Source organism: Vigna unguiculata, chromosome 6, assembly GCF_004118075.2.
Source record: "Vigna unguiculata cultivar IT97K-499-35 chromosome 6, ASM411807v1, whole genome shotgun sequence".
In the NCBI taxonomy this organism is placed as follows: Eukaryota; Viridiplantae; Streptophyta; class Magnoliopsida; order Fabales; family Fabaceae; genus Vigna; species Vigna unguiculata.
In genome coordinates, this window is record NC_040284.1 from 22,603,054 (window position 1) to 22,627,436 (window position 24,383).

Genomic DNA, 24,383 nt, shown 5'->3' on the forward strand with positions numbered 1-24,383 from the left:
GTAATTTAACTAAATCCAATTCAATAATTATATTTGTACAATATAAATTTTTCTACTTTTTTTTCAAAATTTGTAATTTAACTTAACTTACTCCAATTCAATATTAAAATTAAATTAAATCTAAAAAAAAAAGTGAAACTTAATAACTCAATCCAATTTTAAAAAAAAAAACTATTAAATTGGATAATGAACTTGTTCAAAGTCATCTATATAAATCTTTTTTGTTTTTCATGCTATCGGATCATTATCTATAATAACAAAATAATTATTAATGAATATTATTACGACGTTAAAGGCTTGCGTATAGTATTTTTCAGACAAGTGGATTTCATAAACATGCACATATAGTCTAACAAAGAAAAAGACTATTTCAAACTACTAACGTATTTTATTAAATAACTTTTTTTAAGTGACTAATTTTATTTCAATTTGTCAACCAAGTTAGGCTACAAAGGCTTGTCTTAATATAAAAAATAGAAAAGGTCTTGTCTTAAATATTAATATTGGAGGTAGAACTAATTAAATAGTTTCCACGTCTCTCTTTTTCTTTTAACAAAACTTAAATTAGTTATACACTTAGTATAATATATAATGATATGCTACCAAACAATCTTATTAGCATAAAATATTAATATATATATTAATTTATAATTATATAGGACGAAGAAGATGAAGTGTATACTGGTCCACATTTTTGTAAAAGAATTTATTGTATTTTGGTGATATAGGATAGTGACATTTTTGAAGAACAATAAATGAGCATTTAGAAACCGTAGTCAATACGTAGCTCCTATAATTCTTGGCTTTTACTTAATATGTGAATTATTTTCCTAACATGTGTAAAGTTCCAAGCCTCTCATACTCACATTTATATATAAAATTTTAATCAGTAACATGAAACTTTCTAAATCATAAAAAAAAAAAAAACCTCTAAATTAATAACTACTCTTAACTTTCAGTGACTTCAACACAAACTGTGAGGAACTTTATAACAATTTTTTATAAAATATGTATCATTTACCAAATAAGAAAAATAGTGAAGTGTTAATAAAATATAGTAAACTCCTTCCAATTTAATTCAGCTGTTGACTCAAAAGTCTAGTTTGACATAAATTGTGGTGTTATACCAAAACAAGTTCTACAAATAAATGAATACTGATCTGGTTTCACATGTTTGGACGTACTATAAGGTTGTATAAATATAACAGTGTAAACACCATTGTTGTTCATTCTGTGAGAAACCAGACAGAAACATGATGTTTGAACTAAAGCTAATTATTGTCTTAACGATGATGTTGTGGAGCAGTAATATTGGTGCAAAGGGTGATCCACAGACATATCTTGTAAACAGTGGGTGCAGTTCATACAACGCTAGCAACGTGCAGAATTTCTATGCGAATATCAACGCAACATTTTCAAACCTTAGAAGAGATATTAGCAATAACAGCAAGCAGTTTGGCACAACACAGCAAGCCATAGGAGAGGTTCTCACATATGCTATGTTTCAATGCAGAAACTATCTCTCCAAAAATGATTGTCTTTCTTGCTTCAACACCGCCTCAACCCAAATCCGCAACTGCTCCGCCGCCAACGGCGCCAGAGTCATCTACGACGGTTGCTTCCTCAGGTGGGTACATATATAAATCATCCAGAAGAGTCTGAAAGAAAAAAACATAAACAATCAAAATTATTACGAATATATGCATTTAGAAGTTCTCTGCATAGTTCTCTCTCATATTTTCAATAAAAACTTATATATATATATATATATATATATATATATATATATATATATATATATATATATATATATATACACGAATAGAGTGTTCATGATTGATGATGATTTTCCACAGTAAGACCGACGAGGGATATCTCTACGTTACAAATAATTTTGAATAAAACACAATTTTATCAACTATTAAATTAAAGAAAAATTCTCTTTTTTGACAAACTTGATAAAGTTTTTATAAATGAAATTAAAGTATTTTAATTTTTTATTTTTTAACTAAAATAAAATAATAAAATAGTATTTTTTACCTAAAAAGATAGTTTGTGAAACTTTTGTAAAAAACAACTTTGTTAACCTTTCCTATTCCTTATTTCTATTTTCCAAGTATATATTATGAGAAGTTTGATGTGTATAAAGAGACATTAAAATATTTTAGATTAATATTAATTGTTAATATGATATGTACTTTATATTTATATATATATATATATATATATATATATATATATATATATGTATTGAATAATATATAATAATTGGTATAATTTATATATACTCAATTTCATCAATTTGAATTAAGCACTTTCATAACTAGAAATTTTTATATTACATGATACTTTTCTTACAAATTTGTTAAAAAAATTTGTAAAAAAAGATTTTCTTTTGTCATTTTTTTCTAAAAATCTTAATTGGTAGGTAATGCCTTCGTGAATAATTATTTCCTACATAATTATAAAATTTGCAAGTATTTCCTACAAAATTTATTGCAAAAAATGTTTTATACAAAATATTTTACAAAAATATTAGTAGCAATTTCTTGTAAATTTTGTTTCACTACAAAATTTACAAGTATTTTCTACGAAAAAAATTTTAAAACAAAATTGACAAGAAATATGAGTTTTTTTAATATTGTTTATTTGTAAGAAATATGTGAATTATAGAGAGATAAATGTTTATAACAACAGAGATAGAGAAAAATGTGAAATAAGATAATGATTTGATGATGAAATAAAAATATAGTATGATAAAATATGTTGAACAAATATAGCAATGATGGAATTCAATTTTAATTTTAATGTATTTGTAGTATAAAATTTTATATTTCTGTGCAATCATAAACTATTATAATTATGACAAATATTTGTCTCTAAATTATATTTAAAAATTTTGTTTTTTCTTTACTATATTTATTTTTATTTCGTATTGTAATATATATATATATATATATATATATATATATATATATATATAAATTTAGTCTAAAAACGAAATATAATTTTTAAAAGTAATTTGATAACTGAAAAATATATTTAACATGTTTAACAGTTTGGTTTATTGGTTAACAATATAATTTAATTTTTACATCAACACAAACAAACTTTAAATAATATAGAATAAATAAATCTGCATTACCTATTCAAATTAATAAAGGAATACAAAATACAAGAAATAAAGTGATGGAAAATATTTTAATTTGAACTTAACCTTTATCACATTAAATAAACAAATGAAATTCATATAGAGAGAGAGAGAGAATCATTGACAATTTATCACATTAATTAGTTTTATCTCTTCCAAAAAAGAAAAATTCCATCCACGTCTATCAAAATCGCAGTAAGACAATATATAGTAGTCGAGCATTAACTATTTTAGCCAGGTAACACAATAGTCAAACTTATAATAAAAATTATTTGAGAAAAATAAAAAGTAATTTTTGTCATTAATTTTAACGTTGGATATTATGAAAATGTGATGAGGTATGAGAGCGAGATGTTCTTCGACCAGACCAATGAACTTGGCAAGGGTGTAATATGTGGGAAGAACACTTCAAATGCCACTGGTCTTGGATTAGTTGGACAACAAGTTATCGCAGATATCCAAACAGCAACACCCAAAACCAAAGGGTTTTATGCAGCAACCAAGACACAGGTCGCTGATGGAACTGCAATTTATGCTGTTGCACAGTGTGTTGAAACTGCAACCGAGGATAAATGTCTGAGTTGCATGCAAGTTGGATACAACAACTTACAAAGTTGTCTTCCCAACACAGAGGGTAGAGCTTATGATGCTGGCTGTTTCATGAGATACTCCACCACACCTTTCTTTGCTGATAACCAAACCATTGATATTGCACCCTTTTTAAAACAAGGTACACTTATGTATATTTTAATCAAAATGGTTATATGGTTTATTAAAAATTACTTTTCTATTGTTTAAATTACTTGTATATATTCACTGTAAATAATGCAGATTTTGGTTTTATAGTCTTTAGTTTTCATTTCCATTTATCTCAATCTTAGTGTAAATCCACACAGACTACATTTAATTGTTTTAATAATTTGAACATGAAATTTGGAAATAAAAATAAAGTGTCTAGTAAACATATTTGATTTTTGTGTGACTACCTGAATACAATTTCAGAACTGATATAAACTTTGTACTGTATTGCAGGAGATTCAAGCAAGAAGTGGATTATAATTGGTGCCAGTGTTGGAGCTGTTGTTGCTCTCCTCTGTGTGTTGTTTGCATGTCGATGGTTTACAAAACCAAAGAGGGTTCCTAGAGGTGAGTCAATGTGGAAAAGTCTTCAATGTAATGCTTGAGATTAATTGGTTCTTGGTTTCCATTTTTAGAAACTATAAGAAAAAGATGGATTGATACAAAAGAATACTTATTTGTTTATAAACATATGTTTTCTTTCTTATCCAATGTATCCATAGTTGTAACTTTCATATTCTGTTCCTAATTCTGTCATGATTGGTTTTGAATATATATTGTAAAAATCAAAACACGGTTGTTTCGTAGCAGGTGACATATTGGGAGCAACTGAGTTGAAAGGTCCAGTTAACTACAAGTATAATGATTTGAAAGCTGCAACAAAAAAATTCAGTGCTGAAAACAAACTTGGGGAAGGAGGTTTTGGTGATGTATACAAGGTAAATTTATGTTGTATTTTCAACACTGTCATGAAAACCATTTACTATTTTCCCTTTTCAGTCACACAAACTACTTTTAACAGGGTACTCTGAAAAATGGAAAAGTTGTTGCCGTAAAAAAACTAGTGTTGGGAAAATCAAGCAAGATGGAGGATGATTTTGAGGGTGAAGTGAAGCTTATAAGTAATGTTCATCATCGGAATCTTGTTAGACTTCTTGGTTGTTGCAGCAAAGGCCAAGAGAGAATCTTGGTTTATGAGTATATGGCAAATAGCAGTCTTGACAAATTCTTATTCGGTACATGACTCATATCAAACACTGATAGAAATTCCTTCTTTTTTTTCATCTACATACTCATTAATTTTTCCTCTCTTTCCGACAATCTTACTTGTGAAACAAACAGGTAACAGAAAAGGTTCCCTCAATTGGAAACAACGTTATGATATAATTTTAGGCACAGCAAGGGGACTAGCATATCTGCATGAGGAATTCCACGTGTCCATCATACATAGAGATATCAAGACTTCTAATATCCTCTTGGATGATGATCTTCAACCCAAAATTGCTGATTTTGGATTGGCAAGGCTTCTGCCAGAGGATCGTTCCCATCTTAGCACAAGATTTGCAGGAACATTGTAAGTCAAAACAATTGCATTCACTTCAACTTTTACAACATCAAGTGGTAGCAAAAGGGACTATTAAAAATCTGATGTGGAAAATCTAAGATATATCAGTCATGTTTTAATAACTATGGACTAAATCTGATACACTTGTCAGGGGATACACAGCACCTGAGTATGCAATCATTGGTCAATTATCAGAGAAGGCTGATACCTACAGCTATGGAATTGTAGTCCTAGAAATCGTTAGTGGTCAAAAGAGTACCGAGGTGAAGGGTGACGATGATGGTCATGAATACCTACTTCAACGAGTAAGCAAGTTGCTATAAGTAGAACTAGGAACTGTTGGTTTTGTCAAGACATTTTAGCATCTGATGAGAGATTTGACTTTCATTTAACAGACATGGAAACTGTATGAGAGAGGAATGCACCTAGAGCTGCTGGACAAGGCCATTGACCCTAATGATTATGATGCAGATGATGTTAAGAAAATCATAGAAATTGCATTGTTATGCACTCAGGCATCAGCTGCCACGAGACCAACAATGTCTGAAGTAGTAGTGCTACTCAAAAGCAAGAGCTTAGTGGAGAACCTGCGACCAACTATGCCTGTGTTTGTTGAAACGAATATGAAGATCCGGGAAAGCAAGTCTAGCTCAACCAGCGGCTCTTCATCTAATGCCACTGCCTCTATTTCTGTTCTATCAGCACGATGACTATGGGGCCAATGCAGCAAAGGATCTTGACGAACTGAACCAATAACAAAGTAGACAAAGATTGCTTTCATCCCAGTTGAGGTCAAGGTAGAAATTATGATGTTAATTAGGAACTGCAGTTGTGCCGTTGATTTATAAGTAGAATATAAATTTGAGAATAAAAATTAAGAATGCTTTTGTAAAATTGTGGAGAAATCATTGAACGGTCTAAAACATCATATCATATTTTGTCTTGACCAATGAAATTATAACATGTCAATGTAACGAAGATATACTAATTAATATTATATACACTTAAGATTTTAGACCAGTAAATCATTATTGGTTCATATTCTTGTAACAGATAAAGATAAACTAAGTTTAAAATTTTAAAAATTCACAACAAACTAGATAAAAGGTAAAACTGTTATACTGTAACAATTAATTTCAGTGTATGATCATGTCAAGAGTGATTAGGGTATGTATTTTGTTTTAAGGTATGTATGTTATGTTAGAGAATCAAGGAATAATGTTCATGGTGAATTAATATTAAAAATGATTCATGAAAATATTTTATATGAATTAAGATATCATCAAAGAGAACAAATGCAGCAAAATGCCAAATTTGGTGCAGAAAAATGCATAATTATTTATTTTTATGAACTAATAATGATTTCCTGATCTAAAGACTGCATAATAGTTTTATTATAGAAGAACTGAAACTCATACTAGCCACCACCAAATGCTCAAAGTAACAAGTGCATGATGCACTTGCAGATTATAGGTCCTTCAAATACAGTACAGTAAAACGCATCCATATATTTATAATATTTGATACAAAATGCTTACACAAACAGCCAAGCCTTTTTCACTGGTAATTAATTACATCGCAAAGTGCAGCTAGAAAGATACTTGAATACCAAGGAGTGCGATCAACTGAGAAATGAACTCAGGGTGCCCTGGCCATGCAGCTCCAGTAACCAGATTTCCATCAGTGAAACAGCGGCTTATAGGGTCAGGCTCCAGCCATGTTGCTCCTGACAGAACCACATTAAGCTTCACAGCCGGATAAGCAGTGCATTTCCTCCCCTGTAACAATAAAAATGTATGTCAGTATAGAACTAAGAATTCATGCTACCACCCAATGCATATCACTCATCACAAAAGCAATGGCAAGAAATAGTTGAGCTGATTGTTGAAGTTCTGTTGCAATGGATGATAAATGAAATAAGGGAATGACAAAAATATCCTTGGTTTTTTATCCATAATATTCAATGATTATCAGTCTGTGTTTTACTACCAATTTTCACCGATAAATTATGTGTAAGAAATTAAGAAAAATAAAAGCAACAAAAAAGACATCATTGAATATACAAGATGTCATAACTAATCGTAGCATCCAGACAATAGTAACAGAATTCAATAATTCATCAGGCATTTCAAGAGGCGGCAGAATTAATCAACACTGACAAAGTATTATAAGTTATAATTCAAGAAAATGAGGATGCCCCCATGACCAAAGATTTAATCAATTCATAATAGGTGGGCAAATGGAAAAGATCAAACAAAAGAATCAATTTACAGAGTCTTGGTTAACATCTGTCTGGTTCCACGTGTATTTAATTTCTCTAAGATTAATTATATATATTGCCATTCCTTCTGCTCCTTGATGGAAGATAGGGGCAAAAGAAAGAGAAATATCGTAACTTGGGATTATAATCCAATTATCCAAGCAAGCAATAAAAAAAAAGTTATACAAAAGCTAGAGGACTGCCTAAGTGAGATAGAACGAAGATAAGAATAAATTTGAGTAACAAAAGTAATGCTAGCACTTCATGAACACAAAATACACCAGGAAATGAAGTCACGCAGAAGCTCATTACATGAATTTCATTATCTGTAAGTCTGCAAAGTAGATGCTGTGATACTCAATTCATGCATGATGTATGTTGCTACCAAGCAACTCCACAATTAAGACAGGGACAAAAACTGTGATAACAAAATTCGGAGAAAGCCTGCTTGACTTATTTAAGGAAATGAACGTAATCCAATAGATGATCATAAGTTATAACATTTCAAAAGAGTTGTTTTGATACTGTTAGAACAAATAACTTAAATCACAAGTGAAAGACAAATCTTGACTAGAAAGATAAAGAGAAACTAGTATAGAACGACCAAGAGCATAAAACAGTAGTAAAATGCCTCAACTTCAAGATTACGTCAAGATATGCAATCCATGCTATTTTCTTTTGTGAGTGAAACATAAGAAAGTGTTTTTGATACAAGTAACAATACCTTGAGAACACCAGCTGCAGATAAAATCTGTTGGCCATGACAGATAGAAGCCACTGGCTTCTTGTTTTCAAAGAAATGCTTCACCAGGGCAATGACTGACTCATTCAAAGCCAAGTACTCAGGTGCTCGACCTCCAGGGATGACAAGAGCGTCATAGCTCGAAGGATCCACATCATCAAAGGTTGCTGTTAAAGAAAATGCATGTCCTGGCTTCTCACTGTAAGTTTGATCTCCTTCAAAATCATGAATAGCAGTTGGGCAAGTGTCACCAGCCTTCTTTGAGGGGCAAACTGCATCAACATGGCATCCTAAAGCCTGAAGGGACTGAAAAGGAACCTTGACCTCGTAATCTTCCATGTAATCCTGCAAAAGTTGGTAAAACTCATCTGCATAAATCATCTTTGCAATAAGAGTGAAAGAAAGAAAGATGAGAAACAAGAGATTATTGAGTACACTAGGTGCAATAACTGAGGCAAATGGTCTAGAGAATTTAGGTGGAATTACACAATAGTGTAGTGTGAGATGATAATCTTACACCATGTGTGGCTAGGGATCTCTCAAACAAAAAGTAGATAGTCTCAGCTCTATGCCTGAAAATTCTACTCCTACAACTAGTCATGCAAGGGAAGTAAGGTAAGCCCATGATTATCACCTTAACAAACATGAAAAACATTTAAACATACCCCACAGATAAAGAGGATTTTTCTATCGGAGCCACTTATTGTGCCTCCTAATGCCTTCACAAAATGGCGAATAAGTTCAGGGTGCCCATCATAAGTAGCTGCAGTAATGAGATTACCATCCACCACTGTTGCTGCCATGGTCTCAGGTTCAACCCAATGCGCACCAGCAGCAACCAGTACTGGTTTAACAGCAGGAAAAGCTGTGCACTTGCGACCTTTAACCACTCCAGCAGCAGCAGCCAGAATCAATTGTCCATGACAAATGCTAGCAATTTGTTTTCCCAAACTGACAAACTTGGTCACCAGCTCTACAACACCAGGAATATGAGCAAGATACTCTGGAGCCCTCCCACCCGGCAACAACAAACCATCATAGCTTGCAGCATCAACTTCATCAAACGTTGCATTGAGTGCAAAATTGTGACCAACTGTCTCGGTATAGGTCTGAAAGCAGCCAAAAGGCATCACCCAAAATTAAAACTTCCTCGTAGCAATTAATAAAAGTTTACTAAAAGTACTACTTTTGGAACTAAAAGAACAATGATATTTTGACTTCCATTTTGTACTTCTTGATGGCTTAGTATTGGACATTGATTCTTTCAAAAGAAAACATAGTGGTACATTAATCAATGCTCCACACCAAGTAACATCAGGGAGTACAAAATAAAAGTCAAATTATGAGAGTCAAAATATGATTTTCCATACAAAAAATAGCAACTTGTTTTTCTGTTTCCTATTTTCAAAACTCTGTCAGACAGAAAACAACTTTTTTTCTCAATTCCAACTTGTTTGTAATTAAAAGTGGAAACAGAAAATAAAATCCCCATACTAAAAACGGTATTCTTTTAGTACTCTTGACCATCCATGTCCAGTTAAACATGACTCGTTTCTATTTTTTATTTCTCATCATACGAAAAAGTTAAAGCTCTATTCATCGACAAAAAATTTACAAATCAAGTGCTCAAAATGTCCCTTATTTTCATTCGATTGAGTGTTCAAAATATTTTTTGTTTTCGTCTAATTACCCTTATCACTATGGGAATGAGGCAACCATTACTTTTGTCTTACTGTTTTCAATTCACTAATAAACTCGCTCACTCCTTCTACAATCACTTCCAACTAACCAGTCAGCTCTTTTTTCTTTCCCTATCCAAGAGAGAGTTAACCGGCAAATGGGAAGAAAAGAGTTTGAAAAAGGAAGGTGTAAGTTGTTCGGCGAATTAGAGAGACAAACACATAAGTAAGAGCCACAAAATTCCGTTATCGACAAAAACAAATGGCGAGATACCTAAACGAAAACAAAAATATTTTAACGACTCAAGAGACTTCTTAAAATTCAATTCAAAATCCTTGTACTGATAACTCTTTTAAGACGTAAATTAAATTACACTAGAGTTTGGAAATACTATGTAAGGCAGAGAACAAGATGACAGAGACCTGAGCACCGGAAAGCACATGGACGGCGGTGCGGCAGACATCGCCGGCCTTCTTGCCGGGACAGACAGCGTCGACGGCAACACCGAAGGCCTGCAACGCCTGAAAGGGAACCATGGCCTGCAAGCAACACGAAATAAACAATTAATATGAGTGGATTGAAAAGAGTGTGAGAAAAGATTAATTCACAGTTCTTAGTGAAGAGTGAATGAATAAACGTTACTTCGTAGTCTTCCATGAAGTCCCCGCAAAGGAGAAGAACCCTTTTAGAAGCCATGCTGGGTAGCTGCTACTAACACTTTCTCAGAGAAAGAATGGGAATCAGTGTGTTATTGAATTTACAGAGGAAGACAAAGGAAGATAAAGAGATTATGCGGCACCGAGCATTTCGTAACTATCCTCGTATGATTTGCCAAAATCAGCGTTTCACTTTTATTTAGATCTCTCCTCGGGATTATAAATTCTCTGATGCTTGGACTCTTTTAATAAATTCTACTTTGTTCCACGATATTAGCATTACTACCTAATTAATTAATAAACTAAGAGAATCTCGGACATGAGATTATCTCCTGAATAATTAGTTCTTATTCAAAGTTATTCTCCAAAGTTATGGTAATATGAACAATTTTTATTTGTTATTTTTGTCTAGATTTTCATTTTTAACAATTTAAAAAATAATTTAATTATTTATATTAAAAAATTTAAATATTTTTATTGTTAAGACTTAAAATCTTATTTAAGATCTCATGTTTCAATATTCTTTCTATTAGAAAAAGAATTTTAAATTTAAGAATATTAATCGGAGATACTCTTATTCATTCACAAATTTATATAAATTATCTTAAAAATCATTTTTTTTATTTGACATTTTATATGAATTATAAAGATATAGAAAATGACATTTTGAATTGACAATAATTGAAAAATAATGAGACTTCAATTATGTTAGTACTAAAAAATTTAGTATAAATAGTTTTATTATAAACGTATTTTATTATTTTAAACACATCAATTACTAGTAAATCATGTTTTTTTAACTTGTTTAACTTCTCTTTATGAGTTCTCCTTCTCTAATTATCTTATTGAATAACTGAAATCTTAGGATTGATCATTGTGGCAAACTCTTCAATTAAGACCATTCATATAAGTTAGTTTTGTACCTTTTTCTCCTGGTTCAATATGTTTTGTATTTGCATGTGATCCTCCTTTTTGTTGCATGTGTCGTTTAAGTATCAATATGAGTTTCTGTTGATCAGTAATCATAATAGTATGTCACGATCGTTTTTGTGATGTTTCTATGTGTAAATAGAGCATCTTGTGGAGTTAAAGGAGTTTAGGTATTCTTAAAGTTGTTTGGGTTGTCTTTACATGTGAGGGAAGCTAATTCTAGATTTTTGCATGCTGATATTTGTTAATTGGTGCTATAATGTGTGAATATGGTGTTTTGAGTTGTGAATTTGTATTTCTTTTCTTTGTGATTATGAACTTCATGTTTAATTGTAAAGTTGTGAATTGAATTGTATGTGTGAGCTCTTGATTTGATTTTGAAGTTGTGTAGTATGCAAAATTCTTTGTAATTTGTTTTGTATTGGTCAAATGCTTTGAAATTGATCAATGTGCTATTGAGAATGCCTCTTTGGGAGTAAATTGGGTAATTTGACTTTGGTTGAGTAAAGAGAAATGAGTTTTGTGATCATTGAAATGTTTAAACACTCATAATTGACTCAAGGACTGTCAAATTACACGAATCAAACTCAAAAGTGGAAATGAAGGTTTTTTGGCCAATATTAGTAGTGTTAGGTGTTACTATGTCAGTGGCTTTTTTGAATTGGCTGTCGTTGGGTGAGAGTTCTTCTCGCTCGATGACACCAAAGTCAAAGAACTTATTGACTTAGTGTTGATGAGTGTCAATCAGGATTTGAGCGTCATAAAATCAAATAAATCCTAGGAGTTCTATAGATCCTCTCACTGAACACCTAGACCGGCGTTGGGTGCTACTTAGTTGGCTAAGCGTTACTCTTCACATGACTCCTCTGTTTAAATGGTGTTGTGCGGTAGTAAATGACATTAGATGGTGGTTGAAAGGCTTTAAAAATATTTTATAAACTTCATAATATTTGTTGATGTATAAATGTATATAAGTTTACAATTTTGTTTTCAATTAATTCTTTGCAATATTTTTTTCTTTCTTAGAGTAGCATAATTATATTATTTTTATTCTTAATCACCATTTGATATTGTGACACAAGAAAGAAGAAGTTCAGTGTAATGAAGATTTGAATTCACTATCCTTCATTAAACCATTGACAAAATTAGCATATCCTTTCTCTATACTAAAATTACTCTAAATCTCCAAAACTTATTTAAACATTCTCAAATTTTTATTTTTTTACATATTGATTATGTATTAACATGTAAGAGTTAGAATAACCTCTCTACTAATAATTTAATGGATTTCAACTTCATTTTATCTCCAAAATATTTTTTAACTTCAAAACAAAATGTTAAATGATCCACTATTTCTTTCAAGATTTTAATTAACTACATTTAAAATCTAAATAATTGTGAGAGTGAATAATCTTTAATTAAAGAACGCATGAAAATAAAACACAAGAATACGACACATGAAAATATGAAGAAATGTAACTACTGATTTAGAAGAGAAATAGCTACAGGATCACTGTCACTGGTAACAACATCAAAGCAACAACGTGGACGTGCCGGAGTGGTTATCGGGCATGACTAGAAATCATGTGGGCTCTGCCCGCGCAGGTTCGAATCCTGCCGTTCACGGTTTTTTTTTTCTTCTATAATTTATGTAATCAAAATAAATTTATCAAATTGACTTATATGTACTTAATATTTTTATGTATTTATAATTTTATTCAATTTAAATTCTCGTCGTGCAAAAGATTCATCCATAGATTCATTCTGACACTTGCTTCACTACCACCACTATAGGCTAGTATTACTCTAGCAGCACACTTTGCAAAGGTTTTTCTTTTATGCCAAACGACATCGTTCATACCCTTCGTCTACGAACCAAAACCCCTCAAATAACAGAGCGTTAGGGTTTCCTATCGCCGGCCATAATGGAGGTAGCGAACGCGCGGAACCCCGCCACAAAGCGGAAATTCGACGACGCCGTTTCCAACGGCGTCGCCACTGATGTCGATCTCTCTCTCCTCGAAGCCATCGAGAAATCGCAGAACGCCGTCGAAGTCCTCGACCTCCGAACACTAAAGAAGCACGTTCTTTCCTTCGAGCGTCGCCTGAAGGAGAACATCGAAGCGCGCCTCAAGTACCCTAACCAACCGGACCGTTTCGCCGATTCTGAGGTCGAACTCCACGATGAGCTCCAGAAGCTCAAGGTCCTCGCTGGTGCGCCAGAGCTTTATCCGGACCTCGTCAGCCTCAACGTGGTTCCGTCAATCGTGGACCTCCTCAACCACGACAACACTGATATCGCCATCGACGTTGTTCAGTTGCTGCAGGACCTCACCGATGAGGACGTTCTAGACGACAACGATGATTCTGCTAGGGTTTTGGTCGACGCGCTGGTTGATAACAGCGCTCTCGAGCTTCTGGTTCAGAATCTTCATAGATTGAATGACTCTGACCCCGACGAAAATGTTGCCGTGTATGGAACCCTCGCGACAGTGGAGAATTTGATCGAGGTGAAGCCCGCGGTGGCGGAGTTAGTTTGCGAGAAGACGAAGCTATTGAAGTGGCTTCTTGGGAAGATCAAGGTGAGGGAATTTGACAGCAATAAGCAGTATGCTTCGGAGATTTTGGCGATTTTGCTGCAGAGTAGTACGGTGAATCAAAAGAAGCTGGGGCAGATGAATGGGGTTGATGTGGTGCTTCAGGCCGTGGCCATGTATAAGTCTAAGGATCCTAAGAGTTCTGACGAGGAGGAGATGTTAGAGAATTTGTTTGATTGCTTGTGTTGTTTGTTGATGCCATTGGAGAATAAGGAGAGGTTTGTGAAAGCTGAAGGGGTGGAGTTAATGATAATTATTATGAAGCAGAAGAAGTTGGCTTATGGTTCGGCTATTAGAGCGCTTGATTTTGCCATGACTAAGTACCCGCCGGCTTGTGAACGTTTTGTGGATGTTTTGGGGTTGAAGACCGCCTTTGCAGCTTTCATGGGTAAGGCAAGTGCTACTACAACTTAACTCTGCTCCCCTTGGCAGAAGTTCAAGCTTGTTTTTGAAATGCTGGTATTGGTGTCTGTGATGGTTTATGTTGTTTACTTTTATTTTGTTTGATAGTGTGTTGTCAACTTGCCTTTTGCTTTCGTCGTCTTCTGATTTTGTAGACGTGTTTTAATGGATTATTCTAAAGAAGTTGTCTGTTTTGATGCACAGATTCCTGTAAGTAAGAAGAACAAGAAGGAAAGGTACCAAGAAGATTTGGAGGAGCGCCTTGTGTCACTGATTGCGTCATTATTTGGTAAGCAGGCAAGTGAACTTTTATGTGAGTTCAGACTTAGGATGTCTTGTTTGGTTGGTGAATAACAATTTCAGACTGTATGTGAAATTAGTCTTGTTTGAAATTTATTGTGGTCGAATTGCAGTTCCTCTGCAAATACACAGTGCGTCCTGCATTTGACTGGGTGTGATGAATTTTGAACACGAAGGGGTTGTTTTTATTTATTTTTCTTTAAATGGGTTACTGAAAATTTTGTTTTTTAATGCCTGGTTGTTGTTTGTGAAGGTGTCTTTGCATGCCTTCATGGAGTAATTAAAATGTTGTTGGGGTCTATTACATGTTAATATGTATCTATGAAAATGGCAACAATTCTTTTATTTGTTCAAAGTGACATTAGGATGCTAAATCATTTTGGTGCTTGAATCACGCCATGAATTGCAGGAAATGTGGTGCTGAGTCTGAATCGTGACTTCATGTGTCTATGATCTAAATGGGGTGGGTCATGCATGATCTGGCTTTGAAAGCCTAAAATTCTATATACATATTTTCTTTTTTCAAAGCATCAGTAGAAAGAAAGGGAATCAGCCGGTTCTTTCCCTCCAATCTAACATAGGTGGCCCATTCTTCATTTGCATCTCTTTTACCTATTTCTTATTCTCTTCTATGCCTCTCCCTCACTGTGCTGTGTATTCCTCTATCCAACTGCTGCAAGTTCTGGTCATTGTCTGCCATTAACACATTTTCCTCTTTCTGCACTATAGACATGTATTGACTTTTTTGACATGTTTCTTCATGTTAAATTGTTCCTAATTTGTCGGTTATTGACCATGAATTTATGCTTTCATATTCAATGTTAGTTGTGTATTATATTTTATTTTTTTATTATTGATAATGAACTTTAGATTCGTGAGAGAGTTTGATCCACAGTTCGAAAAATAGGTTTTTCCAATCAATGATTTGAATCTTGATTCAATTATCATGGTTTATATTTATACCATTTCTGATATTAATCTTTAGTGCTCTGTTTTTTTGCCAGGTGGAATCTTGAGGGGTTCTAGGAGAGACAGATTATTAAGTAAATTTGTTGAAAATGAGTGTGAGAAGATAGACAGACTGATGGAACTATACATCAGGTAGTTTGGACTTGTTATACGCATTGTGAATTTCATGATTATTGAACTGTGAGAATGTTAAATAGTGCCCTACTTACACCGGTTAAGGAATTAAACATAGAGCTTTTAAAGGAAAGCATTGTATTTAATGTTGTCAAAGCACCTCTACTGTAATTTCCAATAAAAAACACTTAACATTTATTGATTCATTGACCTGTACACTTAGCGTATTTATTTGCTGGAAATAAACTTATGCTCTTTTCTCCGAGCTTAAAGTTAGTCTACATATTTTCCTGTACATTTTAAAATTTGTGATTGGTAGTAAGCTCTTATATTAAAGCTCATATTCTCATTTAACAACCTGATTTTTCTATTTTATTCTAACCAGGTATTCAGATAGAGTCAAAGCAGAAACTGAAAGATTGAATCAAGTTGAATTTGATGACTTGGAGGTAGTTGATTTATTCTACTACTGCTTCTACGTGTCACACTGAAATGCCTTTTTTTAGCTCAATATAATATTTCTGTATTTTATAGATGGATGAAGATGAAATATACAATCGCAAACTAGAATCTGGACTTTACACCCTTCAGGTACGATATTATATTTAATACATTTGGTGCTGACAAATGACGTACAGTGTTCGTTTTTTCTGTTGACGGAGTCATCCATAATCACTTTAAAACAACGGATGCCATATATGATTTCCTAGGAAACATTTTCTCTATAGATGATCAACTGTATTACCAACTGGATTTTGCAAATGTTTTATTTCTTTCCATTTCAAACTGCATTTAGGAGTTGATAAATTAAATTGTGTTTAGGAAGAACTTTGGTATGTAATTTCTGCACCGTTTTATGTACTGACAATTTTATATATGGCTTTGCAGTTGATTGCTGTCATTTTGGGTCATATTTGGTGCTCAGAGTAAGTATTTGCATCTAAAAATTGGTAATGTCAAAAGTATGTGTGTGTGTGTGTGCGAGTGTGTTCACCTGACTAGTGTTAATTAAATGTTTTGGTGGTCAGACATCCACAAATGAGAGGGAGAATTGAGCTACTTCTCAAGCAGAACAAACTTAGTAAGACGCATATAAAGGATATACTTCAGGTATCTGTTCTCAACTATATACTAATCATGTTTCCATTGTTGGTTTGAAAAGTGTGTATGGTGGATGCATTGTCGAAGTCCCATGTCCAACTATATATCAGTTTGCAATATTTCTTATATTTTTCCATATTTCAAGGCGCTTGCAATTCCATGACTTAACCACCCCCTTCCCCTACCCCTGAAAAACGCAGTGCTTTGGTTGTAGCGTACATTTCCTTAAAAGATTGCGACCTCATTGATGTGTTTGAATAATTTTGTAAAATAGAAACAGCAGAGACTCAAATCTATTGGAATTTTTTCTTTTTCAGGAGTATCATGACAATATTGGTGACCTTGACGGACCGGAAGAGAAGGAGAGAGCACAGACAAAAATTCAGAAGTTCATAATGGCATTATAATTAGCTAAGACTTGCAAACTTAAATGAAATGATTGAAGTTATTCATTAAGTGCTTGTAAAAGAGGAATAGGTTAGTTAGGGTATTCGGAATGAAAAAACGCCGAACTGCAAATGTTGTTGAGATCATAGCCTTGTAATGTTTTCTTCTCCTCACTCTTAATAGTTATAATGGATGTTGTTTTTTCCCCTGGTATATCTTGAATCTTGTTCTTCTATTCTATTATCCATTCCATTAGTAAAACTTTAGTCTTTAACCTGAAAGTAATCTGGTTGTAAGAGTGCGGTTGTTAAAGTTTTGTTGTAGTAATAATCATTTTAATTTGAGCCTTTAATATTTCAGGTAATTTTTGTCCACGGTTATAAAATGCTTCGCCTACAACCAGCAATTGTTCCTCCCGTCAGGAAACGTATCTATTGTTTAGTAATATTCTTTTTGTACATGGTAAAAGATGAGGAAAATATAAATGAAGAATTGGACAATGGTATGTTTGGGTAATTTTTTTACTGAAGTAATTATAATATTCTATTTGTATGTTGTTTTTAATATAGGAACTATATGTTGTAAAGTTTATTCTGTTCGATGATGTAATAAGACTGGTATGACATTGGGGATTCAGTGATAAAATAAGCAGCGTAAGTAAATGTTTCCCTGGCCGCATATTTGAAAGTAATAAAGTCGGGAATCTGATCATAACGCAAGAATGGTTTTGAATCCACATTTATTATCGTATTTTAGAAATCAATAGTCACCCTTGATTTATTTTGACCATTGTACACAAATTTACAGTATATTAATAACGTCCCAGGTGGCACTCTTCAGCAGTGCTGATACTCTATTTTATATATATATATATATATATATATATATATATATATATATATATATATATACTTCGTCGGTAAACTGTTACAAAGCATTGGATTTGGCCCTAAATCTTGCACCATCGTGGGGGTGCAGTCTACAGAGTCCATTCTTCACCACCTTGGTGTCCTTGGCCTGCCCCTGAAAGACCCTCTGCTATATACTCATAAATGGTTAGTTCTCCTTATCAATAATGCTAATCTAATGTGTACATTATTATGCTTCTGCATGTTTAGTTATTAATGAGTAAAATGAAAATTGATGTCTAGTTTGATATCCACTAACCTGAAGGTGGTAGCAGTAGTTCGAGAAGGACCCCCTAGACTGAGTTTCTTAAACGGGGTCTCTGATTCATCCAGTAGCTCAATAAGCAAGGCTTCGCTCTCAATGGCCTTCGCCAGTTTTTTGTCATCCTCAGCCCTATGGAAACACTCTCTTCCCTTAGCATCATTCACTAGATTTCTCCATAGAGAATCGCTACTGCTTAAAGTTTTTTCATTCCCCAGTATCCATAGGCAATGTCTGCACAAAATTAAACCCGGGTTTTAATCAATTTGTCATTTTTCACAACTTGAAAGCTCGAATGCAATGGTTCTCTTATGTAAGAAACATACCTCGCCCGAGTCAGTGCCACATTGGCTCTTTGCCTGTTGTCAAGGAAACCTATTTTTCCATTCCCATTTGATCTCACAGTGGAGATTATTATTATATCTTCTTCACCACCTTGAAAGCCATCAACAGACCGAACACTAACAGAAAAATTAGGATCAGAAACCAAATTTTGCTGCTTAATTCTTTCCTGGATTTCAGACACCTGTCCATTATATGGAGATATGATTCCTATGCTGACTTTCTTATTTGACCTCAAAAATTCTGTAGTAAAAAAAGAAATGATGTCCAGGGTTATATTATTGTATCCAAAAGAAAATTTCTTATTTAAGACTAATATAACAAACGATTCACAGACACATAAATCGACACTAGAAGGAGGGAGAAAAAAAAAACCATTTTCAAGGCTTTCTATAATCTTGCAAACAGCAGCAGCCTCAGCCATGTTCTTCCAACCGTGTCCGCGACCAGGTTTCTGCTCTTTACCCTTAGCTATGTTTATAAATGAATATGAAGCATACATTTTTCCTTCAAGGAAGCGCCTATTATAGTTGATTTCTCTGACAAAAGGGGCATCAGAAAGTCGCTCCTCATAGAACTCCTTATTTGGGAATAAGCTGATGGATGGGTGCATTCTATACTGAACATTGAGCAGATGCTTCTTGTGCCCCAATGAAACCAGCCTCTCAAACAAACTTCTTCCATATTCAGCCTCTTCAGAAACCTAAAATTTGATCAGGTAATCATATTAGAAACTAGCCCTTAATGATGTGCACACAATCCAATCATCAAGAATGTCAAAAAAAGGCAAGTACCTGGCTTTTCACTACCGCAGGAAGCTGTTTTTCGTCACCAATGAGGATTACATGGTTAAGGCCTGGTAGCTGCAATGGAATTGTTGATTCACATTCTTTCAGTTGCGCTGCTTCATCAATAACTAAGAATTCTACTGGTGTCATTCCATTTTCGAATAATTTGGTTGAACTTGATGCAGTACAGAAAATCAGGCGTGCACTCATCAAGCAAAATTTCACCATTTCATATTTGTCCTTGACGTTTGGAAGTAAAATTGTCCGAGAAAGTGATCTCAGTTTGACAAGGCACTCTTCCTTTTTTGTGCTTAACCTTCGTAGGAAGTCAAGAATGCCTTCTCCTTCCTCACAGCCCCCGGAAGTTTGCTTCAACTTGGCTTTGCACAGAGAATTTTCAAGAGATCTTAGCAAATCAAGAGCAATAGGAATTTTCTTTATCTCCGCAAGTGGAACTAAAGAAGTAGGAAGGTGCATGCGCAAAGTTCCCTGGATTTTCTCCATTTGCTCTGTATTAGAACGGAATCTCTCCATAAAAAATTGATCCAGAGCCTTGAAGCTCTTCTTTTTTTCATCCCTATACAAAAGATATTCCTCTGTAAAGCTAGTGAAGTCCTTCAAAAGTTTCAAGGTAAGAGGATCATCATTCTTCTCACTCAAGTACTTTTGCATAGCAAATTCTTCCAATGACAAAACACTATTTTCTTCCTCACGCTTATATGAATTATATTGCTGTTCGGGGTACTCAAGCAACTTGATCATTGATTCCAAGGAATGTTTCCATCCATAACACTTAAAAAGCTTGTCTACACGATAATCAAGAAAGACATCACTGAGGCCTCGATAACAGTCTACTTTCATTCGAGATTTATTGCCAAATACAACTATGTCACCAAATCCGATATCAAACTCAAGAGATTCCTTAACTAAATTATGCAGGCGAGCAGCCACTTCCAACACTGCAGTATTTGTTGGAGCACATGTTAATGTTCTTACTTTTAACTCGAGCAGGGAAAATAACAAGGAAGCAACTGTCTTTGTTTTGCCAGTTCCTGGTGGCCCCCAAATAAGTTTAATAGTATCATTATGATGGCATTCCCTCGAAGTAACACAGTTTACAACTGCATCTTTCTGGGATTCGTTCAGATTCTGAGATAGGATTATGTTTTTCACTCTAGAACAAGTTGCACTATCGTTTTCACCAGAAAAGCAAAGTTGACAGGTTTCTCCATTCTGTAAAATATAAGAAAGAAAGAGTAGTTATTAGGGTAACCATCTTTCGTTGATAACTATGTAGTGAGAGAATCTCAAGAAGGGAAATGATCCTAACAAAAACATTGAATTTCAACATTCCACATGAGCAACAAATGCATGCACATTTCAAAATATGTACCATGCAGAAGTTACCAATGCTAATCAAATAAGAAAAGAAAAAAGAAATTGCTCCAGTATGTCATTGTTATCCAATAGTAAAAAATCTTTGAGTTGACCTAGAGATTCATACCTTTGAGTCAGCTTGCAGCACTTTCTTCATCATGCTCAAGCTTGAACCCTCCAGCTGCAGTTTCAAAGCTTTCCAAATTCGAACATTTGTTGTAAGGTTCAAAAGACAGAAGGCGTAAAGCTTTCGTTCATCTGTGCTACTCTTGGCATAAAGATTCGGTGCACTGTCAAAGCTTTTGGATGAGAGTATTGAGATCCTGTCAATACTTTCTTTTATTCCATGAACATAACCAATATGGTAGTTTCTTTTGGACCTGATCAAGTCATCTAAGGTTTTTGGTTTAAAATATGTGAAGGCAATGAGATCTCCAACCTCAGGTTCATATTTTCCATCCTCATCACTGCTGGTTCTGTTCACTGCAATTTGGTAGAAAAAGTTATCGGTATGCCTTTCAAGTGCAACGCTCGAGATTTCACAAAAGGGAGCCTTTGACACGCCTTTCAAGCTTGAAGACAGGTCGCTACGAGTCTCTTCAATCAGTGAAGGAATGAAGGAGTTCAAGTAATCTGTTATTGACAAAAATGTCAGTGGAATCTTCCTTACCTGAGAGGAAACAAACAATGCTTCAGACTTACATAGTTTTATGAGAACAAAGCTTCGTACACATCAAAATAAACTTTAAAAAGTTAACATAACAAAGAAATAACTTGTTCTATTTTCATCTATAAATACTCAGAAGATTATTCAGTCAAACTGTGAAAAACAACCTTGTGTTTGCAGAGGTTGTCATTGAGAACATCCTTGGGAGTCCAAGAAAACACAGTCTCCACCAAATCAAGACCCTCTTCTATGGCACTAAAGCTGCTCTCCATCATTTTCTCTGTGATCAACGACTCTAGCAGAAGAATGTTATTTGCAGGCCAAAACAAAAAGGGCAGAGAGATACAATACAAAGGATCACTTACATGCAAAGGAAATAAATAGTTTGCACAAAAACTTCCTCAACAAGGTATACCAAGTTCAATATCCACCATTAAAGTTAAAAGAAGATTCTCGTAGTTGATGTGGTCATAAAAGCAATTTACCGTACACATAAAACTTGTAACAAAAAAATAAAGTGTGGCAAAAGGGTTTCTGTGAGAGAAATTATGAAACAAGTTGACTCCAAGTCAATTGTAAGTGATTCCATTGGAACGCGTAAAGAGGTATGCTACTCGGTTTTGTGCTCTATTTATTAGTTACTTACGCTGCAATTTTTGTGGAATGTGAAATTGTAGAACATTGGAAATTAGTTTGTGTGATTAATTAATTGGTTGCATTTATTTTTATCACTTCTAATGTTGTCTACTAGTTTGTCCACACTAATGGAAAAGTTTGTCAACCAATAATATGTTACTTAATGTTTAAGACTCCATAGATACAAAACATAAACAGGCATGAATAATTATTTTAACAGGATTAATATAATTTTTTTACTCAATTTTTTAGTAATTATTCGATGTGATTCTTTATTTTTTTTTATCTCTATTTTTTTATATATATAGAGTAACCTGTGTATTCATTTACACATATGGAAAATATCTTATGTTGTACGATTGAAAACAGTAACGAAATAAAGTTTTCCATGTGGAAACTAATAAATGTGCTTGGGCCTGTGGATTTGTTGTGTAATCGGTGCTTTTCCATTCAATTTCCAAGACCAGTGCGATTTCCCAATTCTATAATTTTTTGCCATTGTGAGATTTGGAAGTAAACAGGGGTTTGTTACTGATTAAAGGGTGAAATATATTTTTTTTCTTCAATTCAGTAAAAATTGAGATTAATCTCTCTTGAAAATATTGAACTAATTTAGTCTTTCAACGATATAAATATGTAAATTTAGTCATTTAATCCAAATTTTATTAAATTTATTTGACGTTTAAAACATATTTTATTATAATATTTTAATTTATTTAAACCAATTGACATGTGTTCAAAACAATGTTTGCTGAAAATCGTATTTGAAATTTTTCAAATAAGCTTTAAAAAGTTTCGTTTGAATGACTAAATTAATACATTTATAAAGATAAATGATTAAATTGGTTTCAAGTTTTCAAAAAAGATTAATTCTAATTTTTACTATTAAAGCACAAAAACATATTTAACCCTTGATTAAATGTTTACATTTATAAACAAAAGCTTGTAATGGGTGGCAGAATTTTTGAAGTGGGAAAAAATATTTTCGGTAGGAACTTAAATACTTCAATTTAATAGAAATGAGAAAGTTTAATGATGTATATATAAAAAAAAACTTATAAACATTGAACTTTAAAATTTTATATTGAATACGATGTTGGGTCTCTTATAAGAACATACTTCATATGTGGAAAATTTCTCCGGTCTAATCTATTTCAGTAAAAAGAATTCCAACAATTTGTATAAGAAAATTTTCCAATGATTTAGAAGCAACATTTTAATAGCGGGAGACAACATTTAATTACTAAAAAAATTAAAATAAAAAGTGATATTAACATTTTTTTTTAATAGAATTGAAATAGTGTTGGAAAGTTCAATTGGAGGGACTCTTAATGAAACCTAGGTTGGGGCCTTGGGAATGAAGGAAGCACTCCAATTTTTTGGTAATGCAAACAGTGGAGAATTTGAAACAAACTAAGATTTTCTTCTAAATGATAACGTTTAAAATTTACAATATTAAGCAGTTAATGGATTATTTTCAATAAATTAAAATAAAAAATAATATAAAAAATTGTCTCCTATATTGAAAATTTGAAACAAACATAGTGTACTTACCAATTGTGGCAGAGTAGTTTCCTACGTGATCGCCAAAGGTGAGGATAGTCCACCCTGCAGAGAATTTTTTCGACCTAAGAAATTTGTAGTGAGTATTTATGAGATGATTACATTATAGAATTTCTATAATGACATATATTTATATCTTTTTTAGGTATTTGAATGTTAAGTGTATATTAACCTATAAATGTTATCGGTTGTTATTATTATATATCATATATCTTATAAATATTATATTTCTTTTATATGGTTAATGTATTATATAGATTTCATAGTCGACTAAAAAAATTATTTTTCAAATGATTAAAGAAAAAAAATAGTCCAATTATAATTTATCTTTCTTATTGAGCCTATAGGTCAAGTGCCAAAAAAAATATACATTAACATATAAATTTAATAAGAAAACTCATAAAGAGA

General features: G+C 33.1%; 4 protein-coding genes and 1 non-coding gene across 9 annotated transcripts; 3 read left to right on the plus strand and 2 right to left on the minus strand.

Moving 5' to 3' along the window:
• The first annotated feature begins 1,147 nt into the window (after positions 1-1,147).
• LOC114187097 (cold-responsive protein kinase 1-like) lies at positions 1,148-6,343 on the plus strand. Its single transcript, XM_028075229.1, has 8 exons — positions 1,148-1,627; positions 3,490-3,881; positions 4,184-4,297; positions 4,541-4,668; positions 4,752-4,965; positions 5,072-5,303; positions 5,446-5,599; positions 5,690-6,343. The coding sequence occupies exons 1-8, from the start codon at positions 1,254-1,256 to the stop codon at positions 6,002-6,004; spliced, it is 1,923 nt and encodes a 640-aa protein (XP_027931030.1). The 5' UTR covers positions 1,148-1,253; the 3' UTR covers positions 6,005-6,343.
• Positions 6,344-6,656: 313 nt separating this feature from the next.
• Positions 6,657-10,907, minus strand: LOC114187101 (protein DJ-1 homolog D). Its single transcript, XM_028075233.1, has 5 exons — positions 10,619-10,907; positions 10,399-10,515; positions 8,962-9,405; positions 8,279-8,641; positions 6,657-7,072 (listed from the first exon to the last, which is right to left on the minus strand). The coding sequence occupies exons 1-5, from the start codon at positions 10,670-10,672 to the stop codon at positions 6,884-6,886; spliced, it is 1,167 nt and encodes a 388-aa protein (XP_027931034.1). The 5' UTR covers positions 10,673-10,907; the 3' UTR covers positions 6,657-6,883.
• A 2,199-nt stretch (positions 10,908-13,106) lies between these two features.
• On the plus strand, positions 13,107-13,188 carry TRNAS-AGA. Its single transcript has one exon. It is a non-coding gene; the product is annotated as a tRNA-Ser (tRNA).
• Positions 13,189-13,302: 114 nt separating this feature from the next.
• On the plus strand, positions 13,303-17,645 carry LOC114187343 (beta-catenin-like protein 1). 3 transcript variants are annotated; one of them, XM_028075574.1, is made up of 8 exons: positions 13,303-14,547; positions 14,743-14,850; positions 15,866-15,962; positions 16,330-16,393; positions 16,479-16,535; positions 16,833-16,870; positions 16,973-17,054; positions 17,363-17,645. In XM_028075574.1, the coding sequence occupies exons 1-8, from the start codon at positions 13,488-13,490 to the stop codon at positions 17,450-17,452; spliced, it is 1,596 nt and encodes a 531-aa protein (XP_027931375.1). In that variant the 5' UTR covers positions 13,303-13,487; the 3' UTR covers positions 17,453-17,645. The 3 variants fall into 3 exon arrangements, with proteins under 3 accessions (XP_027931375.1, XP_027931376.1, XP_027931377.1); XM_028075575.1 differs by having other exon boundaries at positions 14,746-14,850; XM_028075576.1 differs by having other exon boundaries at positions 13,304-14,552; positions 14,766-14,850.
• Positions 17,646-18,312: 667 nt separating this feature from the next.
• On the minus strand, positions 18,313-22,225 carry LOC114187342 (probable helicase MAGATAMA 3). Of its 3 annotated transcripts, XM_028075571.1 has the most exons (8): positions 22,142-22,225; positions 21,944-22,056; positions 21,237-21,779; positions 19,739-20,965; positions 19,320-19,647; positions 18,929-19,187; positions 18,600-18,836; positions 18,313-18,470 (listed from the first exon to the last, which is right to left on the minus strand). In XM_028075571.1, the coding sequence occupies exons 2-8, from the start codon at positions 22,049-22,051 to the stop codon at positions 18,428-18,430; spliced, it is 2,745 nt and encodes a 914-aa protein (XP_027931372.1). In that variant the 5' UTR covers positions 22,052-22,056; positions 22,142-22,225; the 3' UTR covers positions 18,313-18,427. The 3 variants fall into 3 exon arrangements, with proteins under 3 accessions (XP_027931372.1, XP_027931373.1, XP_027931371.1); XM_028075572.1 differs by lacking the exon at positions 22,142-22,225 and having other exon boundaries at positions 18,313-18,467; positions 21,944-22,083; XM_028075570.1 differs by lacking the exon at positions 22,142-22,225 and having other exon boundaries at positions 21,944-22,083.
• Positions 22,226-24,383: the final 2,158 nt, after the last annotated feature.